The following is a 17,500-nucleotide window of genomic DNA, read 5'->3' as shown; positions in this document are numbered from 1 at the left end:
GAGTTTGCCCCACTGTCCAAACACATGCGCTATAGGGGAATTGGGTAAGATAAATTGTAGTCTATGTGTGTAAATGAGTGTGGATGGGTGTTTCCCAGTGATTTTATATATATATATATATATATATATATATATATATATATATATATATATATATATATATATATATATATATATAAAATAAAGATTTATTTTTCCATCTTCCCCGTTGAACACAAAAGAAGATATTTTAAAGAATGCTGTTACCCATTAACTTCCATATGGAAGTCAGTTAGTGTCAGCAACCAGCGTTTCTTCTGTTGAACACAAAAAAATATTTTGAAGAATACTGGCACCCATTGACTTCAACAGTATGAAGTTTGTGCTATGGAAGTCAGTTGGTGCCAGCATCCAGAATTTAATCTTTTGAACACAAAAGAATATATTTTGAAAAATGCTGGCACCTGTAGACTTCCATAGTATTTTTCCTATTATGGAAGACAATTGGTGCATTTCTTTTGTTGAACACAAAATAAGATATTGTGCAGAATGCACCATTGACCTGCATAGAAAAGAAATAACTATGGAAGTCAATTGGTGCCAGCAACCAGCATTTCTTCTGTTGAACACAAAAGAAGATATTTTGAAGAATGCTGGCACCCATCAACTTCCATAGTAATTTTTTTTCTACTATGGAAGTCAGATGGTGCATTTTGTCTGTTGAACACACAAAAAAAGATATTTTGAAGAATGCTTGCACCCATTGACTTCAACAGTAAGTAGTTTAAGCTATGGAAGTCAGTTGGTGCCAGCAATCAGCATTTAATCTTTTGAACACAAAAGAATATATTTTGCAGAATGCTGGCACCCATTGACCTGCATAGAAAAGAAATTACTATGGAAGTCAATTGGTGCCAGCACATATAAGCATATTTATATATAAAATAAAGATTTATTTTTCCCACTATCTTTTCTTTTCCTCTGCACCACTCCAAAGTGTTAAGTTATGAAAGAGAGATTTGCCACAAACTCCCACATACTCACACACACCCACCCACGTCATAAATCATATTTGAATCTGTTAAAGCTCATAAATAATGGTAATACACATGGTATTATTTAGTAAAATAAGTAATAATATTACTTTTGACAATATTTATAAAGTAGATACATTATTCCAAAGTAGTAAGTGAAGTTTGGTGGTGTTTAGTTAGAATTTAGCCCCTAAAGTATCTAAAAAATGAATGTGGATTGCTGTAGCAAAGTAATGCATGGTTTGTGACTATCCTCTTTGCAAATGAATAAATTACTGTTGCTCATTAATATCTATCACAATTATTTCTACAACATTAAATGCTTGTGAAATCTGCTTGTTTGCTCAGATATGTTGCTACACCGCTGGCCTCTCTGCTGGGCCTGAAGGAAACGGTGAGACGGAGAGTTGTGCACAATCCAGCACTGGAGTCCTACTATAGCAACACAAGCAAAATCCCCACACAGGTGCGAACGAACGCTGCTGATGCACATCAATGTGGAAAAAGCCCACGCTTATACATCAGCTGTTCTGTTATTTTGCTCTTTCAGAGTTCAGTGGAGAAGCTGTGCAAGCAGACGGGATGGACAGAGCGGCAGGTCCAGCGCTGGTTCAGACGCCGCAGAAATCACGACAGACCAAACCTGCTGAAGAAGTTCTGCGAGGCCAGGTCTGTCATGCAAAAATACACATTCTGCCATCATTTATTCCCTCTTTACAACCTATTTGAGGTTATTTCCTCTGTTGAACACAAGAGAGAATAATTTGAAGAATGATGACACCCATTAACGTACAGTAGTATTTTTTTCTACTATGGAAGTCAATTGGTGCCAGCAACCAGCGTTTTTTTCTGTTGAACACAGAAGAAGATATTTAGAAAAATGCTGGCACCCATTGACTTCCATAGTATTTTTCTTCTACTATGGAAGTGAATTGGTGCATTTCTTCTGTTGAACACACAAAAGAAGATATTTTGAAGAATGCTGGTACCCATTGACTTAATCAGTAATTTTTTTTCTACTATGGAAGTCAATTGGTGCCAGCAACTAGCGCTTCTTCTGTTGAACACAAAAGAAGATATTTAGAAAAATGCTGGCACCCATTGACTTCCATAGTATTTTTCTTTAGTATGGAAGTGAATTGGTGCATTTCTTCTGTTGAACACACAAAAAAAGATGTTTTGAAGAATGCTGGCACACATCGACTTGCACAGAGAAGAATTACTATGGAAGTTCACTGGTGCGAGCACCTAGCGTTTCTTCTGTTGAACACAAGATGATATTTCGAAGAATGCTGGCACCTATTGACTTTCATAATATTTTTTTCTACTATGGAAGTCAATTAGTGTCAGCAACCAGCATTTATTTTGTTGAACACAAAAGAAGATATTTTGAAGAATGCTGGTACCCATTGACTTCATCAGTAATTTTTTTCTGCTATGGAAGTCAATTGGTGCCAGCAACCAGCGTTTCTTCTGTTGAACACAAAAGAAGATATTTAGAAAAATGCTGGCACCCATTGACTTCCATAGTGTTTTTCTTTAGTATGGAAGTGAATTGGTGCTGTTGAACACACAAAAAAAGATGTTTTGAAGAATGTTGGCACACATCAACTTGCACAGAGAAAAATTACTATGGAAGTTCACTGGTGCGAGCAACTAGCGTTTCTTCTGTTGAACACAAGATGATATTTTGAAGAATGCTGGAACCTATCGAATTTCATAGTATTTTTTTCAACTATGGAAGTCAATTAGTGCCAGCAACCAGCGTTTCTTCTGTTGAACACAAAAGAAGATATTTTTTTTAAATACTGGCACCCATTGACTTCCATTGTATTTTTTTTCTATGGAAGTTAATGGGTGCCAGCAACCAGAATTTCTTCTGTTGAACACAAGATGTTTTTAAGAATGTTGGCACCCATTGACTTCCATAGTATTTTTCTTCTACTATGGAAGTGAATTGGTGCATTTCTTCAGTTGAACACAAAAAAGAAAATATTTTGCAGAATGCTGGCACCCATTGACCTGCATAGAGAAAGAAATTACTATGGAAGTCAATTGGTGCCAGCAACCGGCATTTCTTCTGTTGAATACAAGAGAAGATATTTTGAAGAATGCCGGCACCCATTGATCTCCATGGTAATTTTTTTTCTACTATAGAAGTCAGTTGGTGCCAGCATTGTTTCAAGTGTTCACACTTAGATATTGTTTGACAAATGTTAGCAGGTTTGGCATGCTGTCCCGAGAGAGAACTCTGAGCTCGGAGATAGTTGGGAGTAGTTCTAGCTAGGCTACTTATAGTGAGTTTGCATTTATCTGATTGGCTATCTAATGATTGTAGATGGGTGACCAGCTGCAGTCAATCAAATCACATGCTCCTCTCGAGATTAGTTTGTGAAACTTCCCTTAAAATTTCATCTTGTGTGTTCAACTAAAAAAAAAGATACTTATTAAAGGGTTAAACCCACATAAGGGAGAGTAAATAATGCTGTAATTGTAATATTTGAGTGAACTGTGCCTTTAAAGCTGAAGGCAATCCTCACTCTTCATCTGAATGGATCCCACTGGGGTTCGGCACTTATTCTATTATTAATTTGCTTAGTAAAAGTTTAAAAGCTATTGCATGTGGAGTGGTTTTCAATCAGGTCCTGGAGGATCCTAAAGCCTAATGCATTGAACTCTATTGCACTCAAATGAACCAGTTGAGGTTTTATCATGCCTTTTACCTCTTGATTCAATTTGTTTACATTCAGGGTGCTCATCATTCAACAATTATGACACTATTAACGATTATCACAATTATAATGATCATCACAATGTTCAATGCATCATTTTTTTCTCACTCTGTGGCTACTTCATAGCTTTACAGTCTGTGTAAAAATCAATATTTTACAAAAGGTGTACATTATTGAATTTCAATCAAAATCGGGTGGTTTGTCAAGCCCACTCACCTGCATCACTCATCCTACAGTTATGAGATGCAATGTGTGTATGCTTCACCAAGAAGATAGGTCTTTAATCTTGTTTTGAACCGAGAGAGTGTGTCTGACATCATCAGCAAAGCTATTCCAGAGTTTAGGAGCCATAAATAAGAAGCTTCGACCTCCTTTAGTGGACTCTGCTGGACTTTGTACATCAACTTTAACTGACCCCTTTGTTCTTTTATAGCTGGAGATTCGCCTTTTATCTTCTGGCCTTCATTGGTGGTCTTGCTGCATTAATAGATGTAAGTCAATTCCAGTTTCAGACAGTTTTAATGATACTGATACTGATAATGATACAGTTTTAATGATACTGGGAGACTGATATTTCTTATGATGTAACTTGCAAAGGGCTATTATTATCATCTAGTACAAATTCTGTTATTATCGTCATTTTCCTCTCTCGTCTCCCAGCATTAGTGTTTATTTTCAGCTCTAAGTTCAATCTAACAGAGGGGCGGGGATAAAGATAGTAAAGGCCTCATCTGATTGGTCAGATTTGGATAAAGAAGCTATGAATGCAGCACACAATGCTTGGCACATAAAACTAATTTAATTAATTGCGCTTACCTGCAATATGGCTATTGCATATACTATTACAGGGTGTCTGCGGGGTCTTAAAAAGTATTAAACACTATTAAATCAATTTAGAGAAGTTTAAGGCCCTTAAAAGTATAGAAAAGGCTATTTTACAAGGTATCATTTTTGATTGTACAATGTATAGTTGTATGCTAATTGCTAAATATTGAGATGCTGTATAGTAGCTAGATTTGACATTATGCGGCTTGGTTTACTGCAGTAACCATGGCAACACCAATATCCCTGCTGTTCTATAGGCGCCCCCTGCTGGTAAAGTCTAGAAGGGATACAGCTGTGGATACTCGCATCAATATAGCATACTTTTTGTGACACTAAACAATATTAATTAATATTTTTACATTACTGTAAGGGTTTGGGTAGGGGTAGATGATAATAAAATACAATTTAATGCATAATTTAATTAATAATATAAATATTTCTCCTTAACTTCCGGCCGCAGCTGTATCCAGCAGCAACCCCACCTGCTGGATTAGCATTTCTATTGCAGTATATGAATATTTTAGTTTAGGATTGAGTAAAATGTCGCCAATGTTACTGGTTGCAAGCTCAAGTGGAGATGATGAGGTCTTAAAATGTCTTAAAAAAGGTCTTAAAAGGTATTGAATTTCACGCTGTGATTCCTTTATACACACTGTATTATGGCGATAACGATGCTTATTTGATTTATTGAGCAGCCCTAGTTTTTTTTTTTCATGTTAATGTTTTTTCTGTGATGATTTATTATATAACATATCAAATCCATCTGTGTTTTTAGAAACCCTGGTTATATGATTTAGAAGAGATGTGGAAAGGGTTTCCCACTCTGGTGAGTTACATCTGCTTTAATAAACATCATGTAGATGCTGTATGTACTGTAGATGCCAACTTAGGCTCATTTTAAATATATGCTTCAGCCTACAGTTTTGTGAAACTGCAAAAACACCGAATATGAGAATATGAGTATGAGAATATGTACTCACCGGCCACTTTATTAGGTACACCTGTCCAACTGCTCGTTTACGCACATTTCTTATCAGTCAATCACATGGCAGCAACTCACTGCATTTAGGCATGTAGACATGGTCAAGACGATCTGCTGCAGTTCAAATTGAGCATCAGAATAAGGAAGAAAGGGGATTTAAGAGACTTTGAACGTGGTTGTTGGTGCCAGACGGGCTGCTCTGAGTATTTCAGAAACTGCTGATCTACTGGGATTTTCACACACAACCATCTCTAGGGTTTACAGAGAATGGTCCGACAGAGGAAATATCCAGTGAGCGGCAGTTCTGTGGGCTCAAATGCCTTGTTGATGCCAGAGGTCAGAGGAGAATGGCCAGACTGGTTCCAGCTGATAGAAAGGCAACAGTAACTCAAATAAGCACTCGTTACAACCGAGGTTTGCAGAAGAGCATCTCTGAACACACAACACGTCCAACCTTGAGGCGGATGGGCTACAGCAGCAGAAGACCACACCGGGTGCCGCTCCTGTCAGCTAAGAACAGGAAACTGAGGCTACAATTCACACAGGCTCACCAAAACTGGACAATAGAAGATTGGAGAAACGTTGCCTGGTCTGATGAGTCTCCATTTCTGCTGCCACATTCAGATGCTCGGCTCAGAATTTGGCCTCAACAACATGAAAGCATGGATCCATCCTGCCTTGTATCAGCGGGTCAGGCTGGTGGTGGTGGTGTAATGGTGTGGGGGAGATTTTCTTGGCACACTTTGGGTTTATTAGTACCAATTGAGCATGGTGTCAACGCCACAGCCTACCTGAGTATTGTTGCTGACCATGTCCATCCCTTTATGAGCACAGTGTCTCCATCTTCTGATGGCTACTTCCAGCAGGATAACGCACCATGTCATAAAGCACCAATCATCTCAGACTGGTTTCTTGAACATGACAATAAGTTCACTGTACTCAAATGGCCTCCACAGTCACCAGAGCTCAATCCAATAGAGTACCTTTGGGATGTGGTGGAACGGGAGATTGGCATCATGGATGTGCAGCCGACAAATCTGCAGCAACTGTGTGATGCTATCATGTCAATATGGAGCAAAATCTCTGAGGAATATTTCCAGTAGCTTGTTGAATCTATGCTATGAAGGATTAAGGCAGTTCTGAGGGCAAAAGGGGGTCCGATCCAGTACTAGTAAGGTGTACCTAATAAAGTGGCCGGTGAGTGGACATGAGAGTCAGGAAAGCTATTTGATTTTATAGTGTGCATAATAAATGATAATGTAGACATCAAATAAATCCCTCTGTGAAGATTTTGCCTACTTCTACTTTACGTTGAGATGAAGTGATTTAGGTTTATTTCTACATTATTCCTATAGCTCATGTCACTGAACAGCTGATGTGGGATTGTTTTATTTTCTTTTTCCTCGTTCAGACACTCCTACCGTCTCAGTACTGGTACTACATGCTGGAACTGGCCTTTTACACCTCTCTCCTGTTCAGCGTGGCGTCGGACGTCAAGCGCAAGGTAAGTCCATCATCAGCCAATCACAGCACAGACCTCATTTTTGCATCTCAATGAATCGTTTCATTCAAACGGCTTATTGTTGTCAGCCCTTATATTTTGAGCAGCGCTGTATTCAAAGCAGCAGATGTTCCCAATGTTCCCATTTACCTTCAGGAATAGGGAAATTATGGTCGACCGCAATACATATTTTAATTAAGGCAGGAATTCACTAATTTATTCACTTATTTATTTATTGAACAAGCTGAAAATTATAGTAAACATTTTATTAAATAAAATTTTTTCTTGATGTTGGATGGATGAGTGAATGAATGAACGAATAAATGGATGGATAGATGAATGAATGAGCGGATGGATGGATGGATGAGTGAATGAATGGATGGATAGATGAATTAATGGATGGAGGGATGAGTGAATGAATAAAGAAATAGATGGTTGGATGGATGAATGAGTGAATAAATGAACGAATGGATGGAGGAATGAGTGAATAAATGAACGAATGGATGAGTGAATGAATTAACAGATGGAGGGATGGATGAGTGAATAAATGGATAAATGAGTGAGTGAATGAACAAATAAATGAATGAACTGATGGATGGATGAGTGAATAAATGAATGAGTGAATGGATGGATGGATGGGTGAATGAATGGATGAATGAGTGAGTGAATGAACAAATGAATGAATGAACAGATGATGGATGGATATATGGATGATTGAATGGATAGATGAGTGAATGAATGAACAGATGGATGGATGAGTGAGTGAATGAATGGATCTAAGAGTTGAGTGAATGAATGAATGAACGAATGGATGGATGGATGGATGAGTGAATGAAAGGTTGAATGAGTGAGGGAATGAAAGAATGAATTAATATATGGATAAATGAGTGAATAAATTAAGAAATGAAAGAACAAATGAATGAACGAACAAATGAATGAGCAAACGAACCAACGAAAGAATGAACGAACGAACTAACGAATTAATGAATGAATGAACAAACAAATCAATGGATGGATAGGTGAATGAATGAACGAACAATTGAATAGATGGATGAATGGGATGATGAATGAGTGAAAAAATAAATAAATGAACGGATGAATGAACGAACAAATGAATGAATGAACAAACAATTGAATGAAAGAATAAATGAATTGATGGATTGATGGATGGATAAGTGAATGAATGAACAAATGAACAGATGGATGAATGAATGAATGGGTGGATGAATGAGCAAATAAAAGAACAAATGAACAAACGAATTAATGAAGACATGAATAAATGAAACGCAAATGTTGTGATCTAAAAAAATCTAACTTGATAGGAGAATGTGTACATCTGCAAATAATCATATTTAACTTGAATATTGACTTCATTAAAGCACTTTAAATTATAATATGTAATGATTAAAATGTAATTTTATTCTGTCATACGTTCACTTTTAGGAAGGTTTCACCGCAAATTTTGTAAATGAGACCCCTGGTATTGAGGACACTAGTGTTATTTAGTGTATATGTGTAAACTGAACTAGTGCAACAATGGCTCAACTGTCTAGATGCACATATATATACAGTATATATATATATATATATATATAACATATGAAATTTTATTGTTTACTTTATATTCCACTTATTTAAATGTTATTCTTTGTGTACCCTAAGCTCCTGAAAAAAAAGCACAAATAATTCCCTCTGTGTGTGCACACATTCTGATTCTGAACCTTATACAATGGATCAGATCATGTTGAGATGTATGGTGTGAGGATCTGGTATTGGTATAATAACTTCAGTGTCATCTCGCGTTCTCCTGCAGGACTTTAAAGAGCAGATCATCCATCACGTGGCCACGATACTGCTGATCAGCTTCTCCTGGTGTGTGAACTACATCCGAGCCGGAACGCTCATCATGTTCATGCACGACTCCGCCGACTATCTGCTGGAGGTCAGAACAACACACACATTTTCACAACACACACAATACACACAGATCCGCTAAATCACAGACAGGTGTATGAAGTTACAGTATTTATAATATTCATATGAATCCCCTGCGATCACTGACAGGTGTCGGTATTATCTGAAACTCTTTTAAACAAACACATCCCCGCCTGTCACACTGAGCAGCCACGAGTTGCGTTGGAGTGGCGTCAACTCCCCTTTTGCCTGATTGGCTAGAGGAGCAACTCAATCTCAACTAGTGATCTCATTATAATTTTTCACGCGATGTCAGTATTTTGATTTACGCGCATTATTTTTCTATCTGCGACCGCAAAACTTTAGGCGGGAATTTGATCCCATAGGCTAAATATCAACTTCGATATAAACAGCCCTGTGAGTAAGTAAGTTATTGATACAGCAGTCCAAAACGTGCATACATGTTGCTTATTACACACACAGGGATGCACAGCAGCACACAAATATCTTTAAATATGAATATAAAAGCCGCAATCTCCTCCTGCCTTCTTCACTTCAGTGGGATTTTGTGAATCTGGATCGCTTTTAACCTTGCGTACCAGCAGATCGGTTTCCGCGTAAGTGAAGTGGTCAGTTTTTTTGCTTAAAGTCTGGCATGTAAGTAGCAAACCCGCCATGGCGTGACCACAACTCGCTCTTAAAGGCAATGAAAGGTGAAGCTCTGATTGGTTTAATGCACGTTACAGCCCAAACGCACCCAAAACTCATTAAGAGACTAAAGACAACCCTTTTAGACCGTGTGCTGTTATTTCTTTTTTATTTTCTTTAATTTAATTTCCAGTATTTAAAATGATTTATTTTATGGCTATGACAGCTTCTGCACTGAAACGGATAGGTGGAAGACGACACAAATGCACACTTCAGAAATCCACAAGAATTAGTAAACAACCCAGCACTCGAATATTCAGCAGCTTGATAAACAACTTCCGTCTCTCTCTCATGTATCTGAACACATCAGTTTCTTCCCTCATGTCATCTCTCTCTCTTTCCCTCTCTCTCAGTCTGCTAAGATGTTTAACTACGCCCGATGGAAGAACGCATGCGACTACATCTTCATCCTGTTTGCTGCCATTTTCATCGTCACACGCCTCATCATCTTCCCTTTCCGGTACATCACAATCACATCATCTGTTTCTCTCCTCACATTAAACTGTAATGAAACATACTGTACCAGATTTGATCTTGATTACGTTGTGAATGTATGCAAGATTGTATTTTTGCATACATCAATAAATATCTAGGTTTTCGATTTAATACTTTTGTATATTTGTATTGCATGGATATGTATCTGTTTGGAAACATTTTGTGATGCACGTTTATCTGCGATACATCAAGGAAATGGCTGACATTTTTGTAGTAGTGCTGATAAACTGAACATAAGCTAAAGCCTGCAGATAACCAGAATATAACCAGAACATAATCTGAATATAACCTGAAAATAACCAGAACACAACCTGTAGATAACTAGAACATAACCTGAATATAGCATGAAGATAACCTAAACACAACCTGAACATAACCAGAATATAACCAAAGCAAAACCTTAATATAACCCGAGTATAACTGGTATATAACCAGAACACAACCAAAAGATAAACTGAATATAACTAGAACATAACCTGAACATAACCAGAATATGACTAAAACATAACCTGAATATAACCAGAACACTACCAGAACATAGCCTGACAATAACTTGAATATTACCAGAAAAAGCCTGAATATAACCAGAACATAACCTAAATGTAGCAGGGATATAACCAGAAGATAACTAGAACACAACATGAACACAACCTATACATAACTGTAATATAACTAGACCATAGCCAGAACAGAACCTAAAGATAACCTGTATACAATCAGAACACAACCTAAAGATAACTTGAACATAACCTGAATATATCCTGTATATAACCAGAACACAACCCAAAGAGAACCTGCATATAACCAGAACACTACCAGAACATAGCCTGACAGTAACTTGAATATTATCAGAACAAGCCTGAATATAACCAGAATATAACCTGAACATAACCTGAATATAGCAGGAATATAACCTGAACACAACCTAAACATAACTGGAATATAACCAGAAAATGACCAGACCATAACCAGAACATAACCTAAAGATAACCTGTATATAACCAGAACACAACCTATAGTTTACCTGAATATAACCTGAACATAACCTGAATATAACCAGAACACTACCAGAACATAACCTGAATATATCAAGAATATAAACAAAGCATTACCTGAAGTTAACCAGAACATAACTCAAAGATAACTTGAACATAAACTGAACATAACCTGCCCCGAAGCAGGTTAGTGGCAAAGAACGATTAACCTGAGCCAACTTCATGGAACCTTAAAGCCAGGGTTTGTGGCAAACTGAACTGAAACTCAATCCGGCTTCACAGTACAGGCCCCTGGTGTTATTGTGCTGATGCAACTGGTGTGTTTGTGTGTTTCTCAGGATCATGTACTGTACATGGGTGTATCCCGTGACGCTGTACCCTCCGTTCTTCGGATATTACTTCTTTAACGGTCTCCTGATGGTTCTGCTGTGTCTGCACATGTTCTGGGCTGCACTGATCATCCGCCTGGCCTTCCGCTTCCTCAGCAGCAATGTAAGTCTCTTCTACACACCTTACCGTAAACTCCTGATAGTTTACATTTGTTAATGCTTTAACAAACATGCAGCTAATTTCCTCATCGTCCACTTTTTCCAAATCAGTTTCTTTCTTCTGTTGAATTCTGAAGAATGCTGGATAAAAGCAGCTCTTGACATCCATAGCAGGAACAACAACAACAACAACAACAAAAATACTTTCTTACATAGTTTTTGTCTTCAGTTTTGTGTTCAACAGAAGAAAGATATTTAATAAATAGATTTTTTTATTATTATTTATTTATTTATTTATTTATTTATTTATTTATTTATTTATTTTCATTTTTGGGGTGAACTGGCCCTTTAACATGATAGTTGATCCACATATGAAACTTCCCTGGTCTTGTTTTAATGCTTTTATCTCTTCTTTCTTATTTGGACCACAAAATATTCAAAAAATGTTTGCAATCATTTATATAAGGACATGTAATGGTCAAAAATAATGATCAGGGTTCTTACGGGTGCTGGAAATCCTGGAAACTGCTCGATTTTTAATACAGTGTTTTCAAGGTTAGAAAAATGCTTGGATTTTGGACAAAGTGCTTGAACCTGCTTGAATTTGAAATTACAGGGCTCGAAATTGTGACCGTTTTGGTTGCATATGCGCACAATTTTATCTATGTGACGTCAAAGTATATTTGGGAGCATACGTGCGAGTGTGTAAATTGTCGTTGTGTTTTACCAGTTTTATTGCAAAATGTTCACCACATGCACATATTTATGGAGCTAATGATGTGCCAAAACAATCTGAATTTGAATTGTGTTAAACTGAAGTTAATAAAACTGATTATATGCTATTAAAATGTTTTGATTTTGAATTTCTTAACTTGATTATTGAACATCTGATTGAACAACTTATTTTTGAGTCAGATTTTTATAGACATTTTCAAACTTCTGAATTTAAAGACTGCAGATATCGGGTATGTAAAAATACAGTTTTAAGATTTTAAGAATTCAAATTAAATAATTAAATTCAGATTGTTTTGGCATATTATTAGCTTCATACGTATTTAGGAGACATTCACCCAGAATGCATCTTTGCACCTGAAACGTCAATCCAATGACTGTAAAAAAAATAAATAGCAATGCACATGAAATATCATGAACGTTTGATACTACACCCAAACTAAATCTGACTGTAAGCTTATTTCTTGAGATATCAACTTTAGGTAGAGACCAAACTTAAAAACATACTTCATCCAATAACTCAACTTCTTATTTATTTTTTAATCATTTTTGGGTGAACTCATTCATTCATTTTCTTTTCGGCTTAGTCCCTTTATTAATCCGGGGTCGCCACAGCGGAATGAACCGCCAACTTATCCAGCATTTGTTTTATGCAGCGGATACTCTTCCAGCTGCAACCCATCACTGGGAAACATCCATACACACTTATTCACACACATACACTATGGACAATTTAGCCTACCCAATTCACCTGTACCACATGTGTTTGGACTGTGGGGGAAACCGGAGCACTCGGAGGAAACCCACGCCAACACAGGGAGAACATGCAAACTCCACACAGAAACGTTAACTGACCCAGCCGAGGCTCGAATCAGCAACCTTCTTGCTGTGAGGCGACAGCACTACCTACTGCGCCACTGCGTCGCTTTTGGGTGAAAAAGTATTCAACAATTTAAAGTATTCTAAAGTATTCAACAATTTAAGTAGAAATGTCATATTGTGTTTTTAAAATGGCACATGGGATTTAAATGTGAAAAAGTACATACAGCATATATAAACGTAATAAACCGTGGTATTTAGATGCTGGAAAAGTGCTTGAAAAATGCTGGAATTTGAAGTTGGAAAAGGTGAATCCTGAATGGTTTCGTGTTACACGCTCCATATATTAATTTCATTTGTCCCTACATTTAGGAAACCTTTTCAGTGTTTAGTCTTTTTCTTTAAAGCATTTATTTTAAGCCTGTACACGTGTACAATGTACATTATATACATGTGCGGTGAGATTAAGTAATATCCATAGTAGGAACAATGAAATACTATGGAAATCGCTTATTCATTTGTCTTCAGCTTATTCCCTTTATTCATCAGTGATCACCACAGCGGAATGAACCGCCAACTTTTTCAGCATATGTTTTACGCAGTGGAAGTCCTTCCAGCTGCAACCCAATATTGGGAAACACCCATAAACACTCATTCACACACACACACGCACACTACAGCCAATTTAGTTCATCAGTTCCTCTATAGCGCATGTGTTTGGACTGTGGGCGAAACCAGAGCACCCGGAGGAAACCCACGCCAACATGGGGAGAACATGCAAACTCCACACAGAAATGTCAACTGATCCGGCTGGAACTCGAACCAGCGACCTTCTTGCTGTGAGGCAATAGTGCTAACCACTGAGCCACCGTGCCACCCTCCACTTTCTTTTAACTGATTGTTTCTTTTATTTGCTTATTATTCTCTCCTTTAACAATTTTGCTTTTGATTGATCCACTAGAATCATTACTTTTTGACTATTTGCTTATTATTTCCTTCTTTATTTAAGAATTTGTACATATTTAGGCTAGAAACAAAGGCAAAACTCTAAGCAAGAAACACATTTTTTAGCAGTGTATCTTTGTTTCATCTCAATAGTCTTCGGTGGAGGACGAGCGATCAGATCGAGATGAGACGGACGAGTCTGAGGAGGAAGAAGAGATGAAGAACGGAGAGATAAAGAAGAACGGACCAGCTCAGAACGGCCACGCCGCATACAACAACAACCACTCGAAAACAGAGTGACGTCCTGAGAGAAACACACTCACAGTCACTGAGATCCGTCATCTCCTGAGGCAGAACACTGAGAGCTGATCACAGTTCATGAGTAGAGAGGTGCTGTGTACACTACACACACATTTACACACACACACACACATACATACATGCATACAAACATGCATACACACATATATGCATACACGCACTTTATATGCACACACACACACACATATATATGCATACATGCATGCATACATACACACTTACATACATACATACATGCACATACATGCATACCCACCACATAAACACGCAAACACATACATACACACACACGCATACATACATACACACACACACACACACACACACACACACACACACACAGGATCTCCTCTGTCTGCTGGAGAATCGCGGCCTCTACTGACGTACACTCTCAGGAGCAGATCACCTGAAATCAGCAGCAGCGTCTACACACCTGTGACGTCACTACAGTGATTTACAGATGAACGAAACCACTCCAGCCCACAGAACAAACTAGAGCAGTTGCGGAAAACCAGCTCTGCATCTTCACAATCTGATATTCGAAAGGAGTCACTATTCTCTCTTGAGTCAATTCTGAGTGTCTTTTTGCCAGCAGACGGCGCTCTAGGCTAGTGTTCAACAGCTGACAGCGCTCTAGGCTAGTGTTCAACAGCTGACAGCGCTCTAGGCTAGTGTTCAACAGCTGACGGTGCTCTAGGCTAGTGTTCAACAGCTGACAGCGCTCTAGGCTAGAGTTCAACAGCTGACGGTGCTCTAGGCTAGCGTTCAACAGCTGACAGCGCTCTAGGCTAGTGTTTAACAGCAGATGTCGCTCTAGGCTACTGTTCAACAGCTGACGGCGCTCTAGGCTAGTGTTTACCTGCAGATGGCGCTCTAGGCTAGTGTTCAACCGCTGACGGCGCTCTAGGCTAGTGTTCAACCGCTGATGGCGCTGTAGGCTAGTCGATGTTTAACAGTAGATGTCGCTCTAGGCTAATGTTTAAGAGCAGACGGCGCTCTAGGCTAGTTTTTAATGGCAGACGGCGCTCTAGGCTAGTTTTTAGTGGCAGACTGCGCTCTAGGCTAGGCTAGTTTTTAACAGTGACTGCTCTAGGCTAGTTTTTAGAAGCAGACGCGTGCTCTAGGCTAGTGTTTAACTGCAGACGGCACTCTAGGCTAGCAGATGGTGCTCTAGTCTACTTTTTAACAGAAGATGGCGCTCTAGGCTAGTTTTAAGAAGCAGACGCGTGCTCTAGGCTAGTGTTTACCTGCAGTTGGCACTCTAGGCTAGTGTTAAACAGCAGATGGCGTTCTAGGCTAGTTTTTACCAGCAAACGGTGCTCTAGGCTAGTGTTTAACTACAGACGGCGCTCTAGGCTAGTTTTTAACATCAGACGTTGCTCTAGGCTAGTGTTTAAAAGCAGACGGCGCTCTAGGCTAGTTTTTAGAAGCAGACAGTTCTCTAGGCTAGCAGATGGTGCTCTAGTCTACTTTTTAACAGAAGATGGCGCTCTAGGCTAGGCTAGTTTTTAACACCGACTGCTCTATAGGCTAGTTTTTAGAAGCAGACGCGTGCTCTAGGCTAGTGTTTAACTGCAGACGGCACTCTAGGCTAGTGTTTAACTACAGATAGCACTCTAGGCTAGGCTAGTTTAACAGCAGAAAAACTATCCTAGAGCGCCATCTGCTGTTAAAATAAGCTCATATCGATTCAAGAGAGAATCTCAATTCATTTTGAAAATCTCAGAACTGATGCAGGATTGATTACGCAAATGTGTTTTCGCCACAGCTCTAGAATAAACTCGGCTACCAAAAATTGGGATGTTTTTAACGTTCCAGTTAAGTTCAAAACATTGATATTGATGTCCTGAAAAATGTTGCTGTTGTTGGTTTGGGAAACGGTATGTAAATTTCACTATGGAATATTCTGAACAAACACATTTCTCAAACTAGCAGCTGATTTCAACATTATCTACATTACTATACAACTAAAGGACATTTCCAACTAAAACATTTTGGAAAGGCCAGATAACTGTAAATGAGCATAACATTACTAGAAGAACGGTTGTGCATAACATTGAGAGAACATTGCCAGAATGTTCAGAGAACGTTTCCGGTTAGCTAGGAGGATTTTCAGACTCTCACTCAAAGCTGTTGCATAACTTTGCATAAAGTGCCATTCATCTATGGTCCATTTTTGTGCATTGTTGACCTTGAAAGCCACTTTTGCATCTAATATAGATCTTTCCAGAGTAAATGATGACTGAATACTTATTTCAGGTGACCTGTGCCTTCAAACAGTGCCTTTCTTCGCCGTTCTTTACACTTTTTGTGCCTTGTTTCATTCATTTCTTTTTAAATTGTTTTTATTTTAGTTTATTTCAGTCAAAACAGAAGTACATTTGAATATCAAGTGGACCAGCGTATCTTAAAATACCAGGGTACAATCACAGTAAAATTCTCAATGGATAAACTGAGTTGCAGATTTCACAACAGTCGGGTTCCAGAAGTAAAAACTCCATTGATTTTCTCCAAAGGGGGATAGATTTTTAACAATACATATTAAAACTTTATAGACAAAGCTGTTGTGAGCTCTGAAGTTACTAATGGATTGTATGTGCTTTTCTTGAACTCATCTGATCATCAACTTAACTTATTCTTAAAACACTTGTGTTCGATGCTGGAATTTTGCAGAAAAACTACATTTCCCATGATGCTTTACTGTCTCCCAGATTAAATGATGTAATCAAGTTTCCTTATCCATTCAGAATCTGTTTCTATGGATACAACCAACAACTAAAATCAGTAGTTTTATACTTTATCATGTTTTATTCAATTGTGTCATCAGCAATGCATCATGGCATTGTAGTTTTTTCCGGTTAAAAGGGGCGGTTTAATCTTAAATGAAAGTCCTCCTCTTGTTTAAAACCTATTTGAGTTTCTTCTGTTAAATGCAAAGGAATATATACTGAAGCATGCTGGGGGAAAAAAAAGTCATTGATTTACATAGTACACAACCTGATAAAAGTCTCGTCATCAATCTCAGTTGTA

At 38.1% G+C, this 17,500-nt stretch overlaps 1 protein-coding gene across 1 annotated transcript in view; it reads left to right on the top strand.

Moving 5' to 3' along the window:
• Positions 1-14,600, top strand: part of cers2b (ceramide synthase 2b) — a 39,063-nt gene extending 24,463 nt beyond the window's left edge. Inside the window, exons 3-11 of the mRNA XM_056475322.1 lie at positions 1,362-1,479; positions 1,564-1,682; positions 4,179-4,236; positions 5,346-5,396; positions 6,964-7,056; positions 8,867-8,995; positions 10,029-10,135; positions 11,504-11,657; positions 14,303-14,600. Of these exons, the coding sequence (XP_056331297.1) occupies positions 1,362-1,479; positions 1,564-1,682; positions 4,179-4,236; positions 5,346-5,396; positions 6,964-7,056; positions 8,867-8,995; positions 10,029-10,135; positions 11,504-11,657; positions 14,303-14,449 (976 nt within the window). The 3' untranslated portion in view covers positions 14,450-14,600. The remainder of the gene's footprint in view (positions 1-1,361; positions 1,480-1,563; positions 1,683-4,178; positions 4,237-5,345; positions 5,397-6,963; positions 7,057-8,866; positions 8,996-10,028; positions 10,136-11,503; positions 11,658-14,302) is intronic.
• Positions 14,601-17,500: the final 2,900 nt, after the last annotated feature.

The sequence above is a fragment of the Danio aesculapii genome, chromosome 16 (genome assembly GCF_903798145.1).
Source record: "Danio aesculapii chromosome 16, fDanAes4.1, whole genome shotgun sequence".
In the NCBI taxonomy this organism is placed as follows: Eukaryota; Metazoa; Chordata; class Actinopteri; order Cypriniformes; family Danionidae; genus Danio; species Danio aesculapii.
The sequence above is the reverse complement of the archived record's forward strand: the minus strand, read 5'-3'. Positions and strand labels throughout refer to the sequence as shown.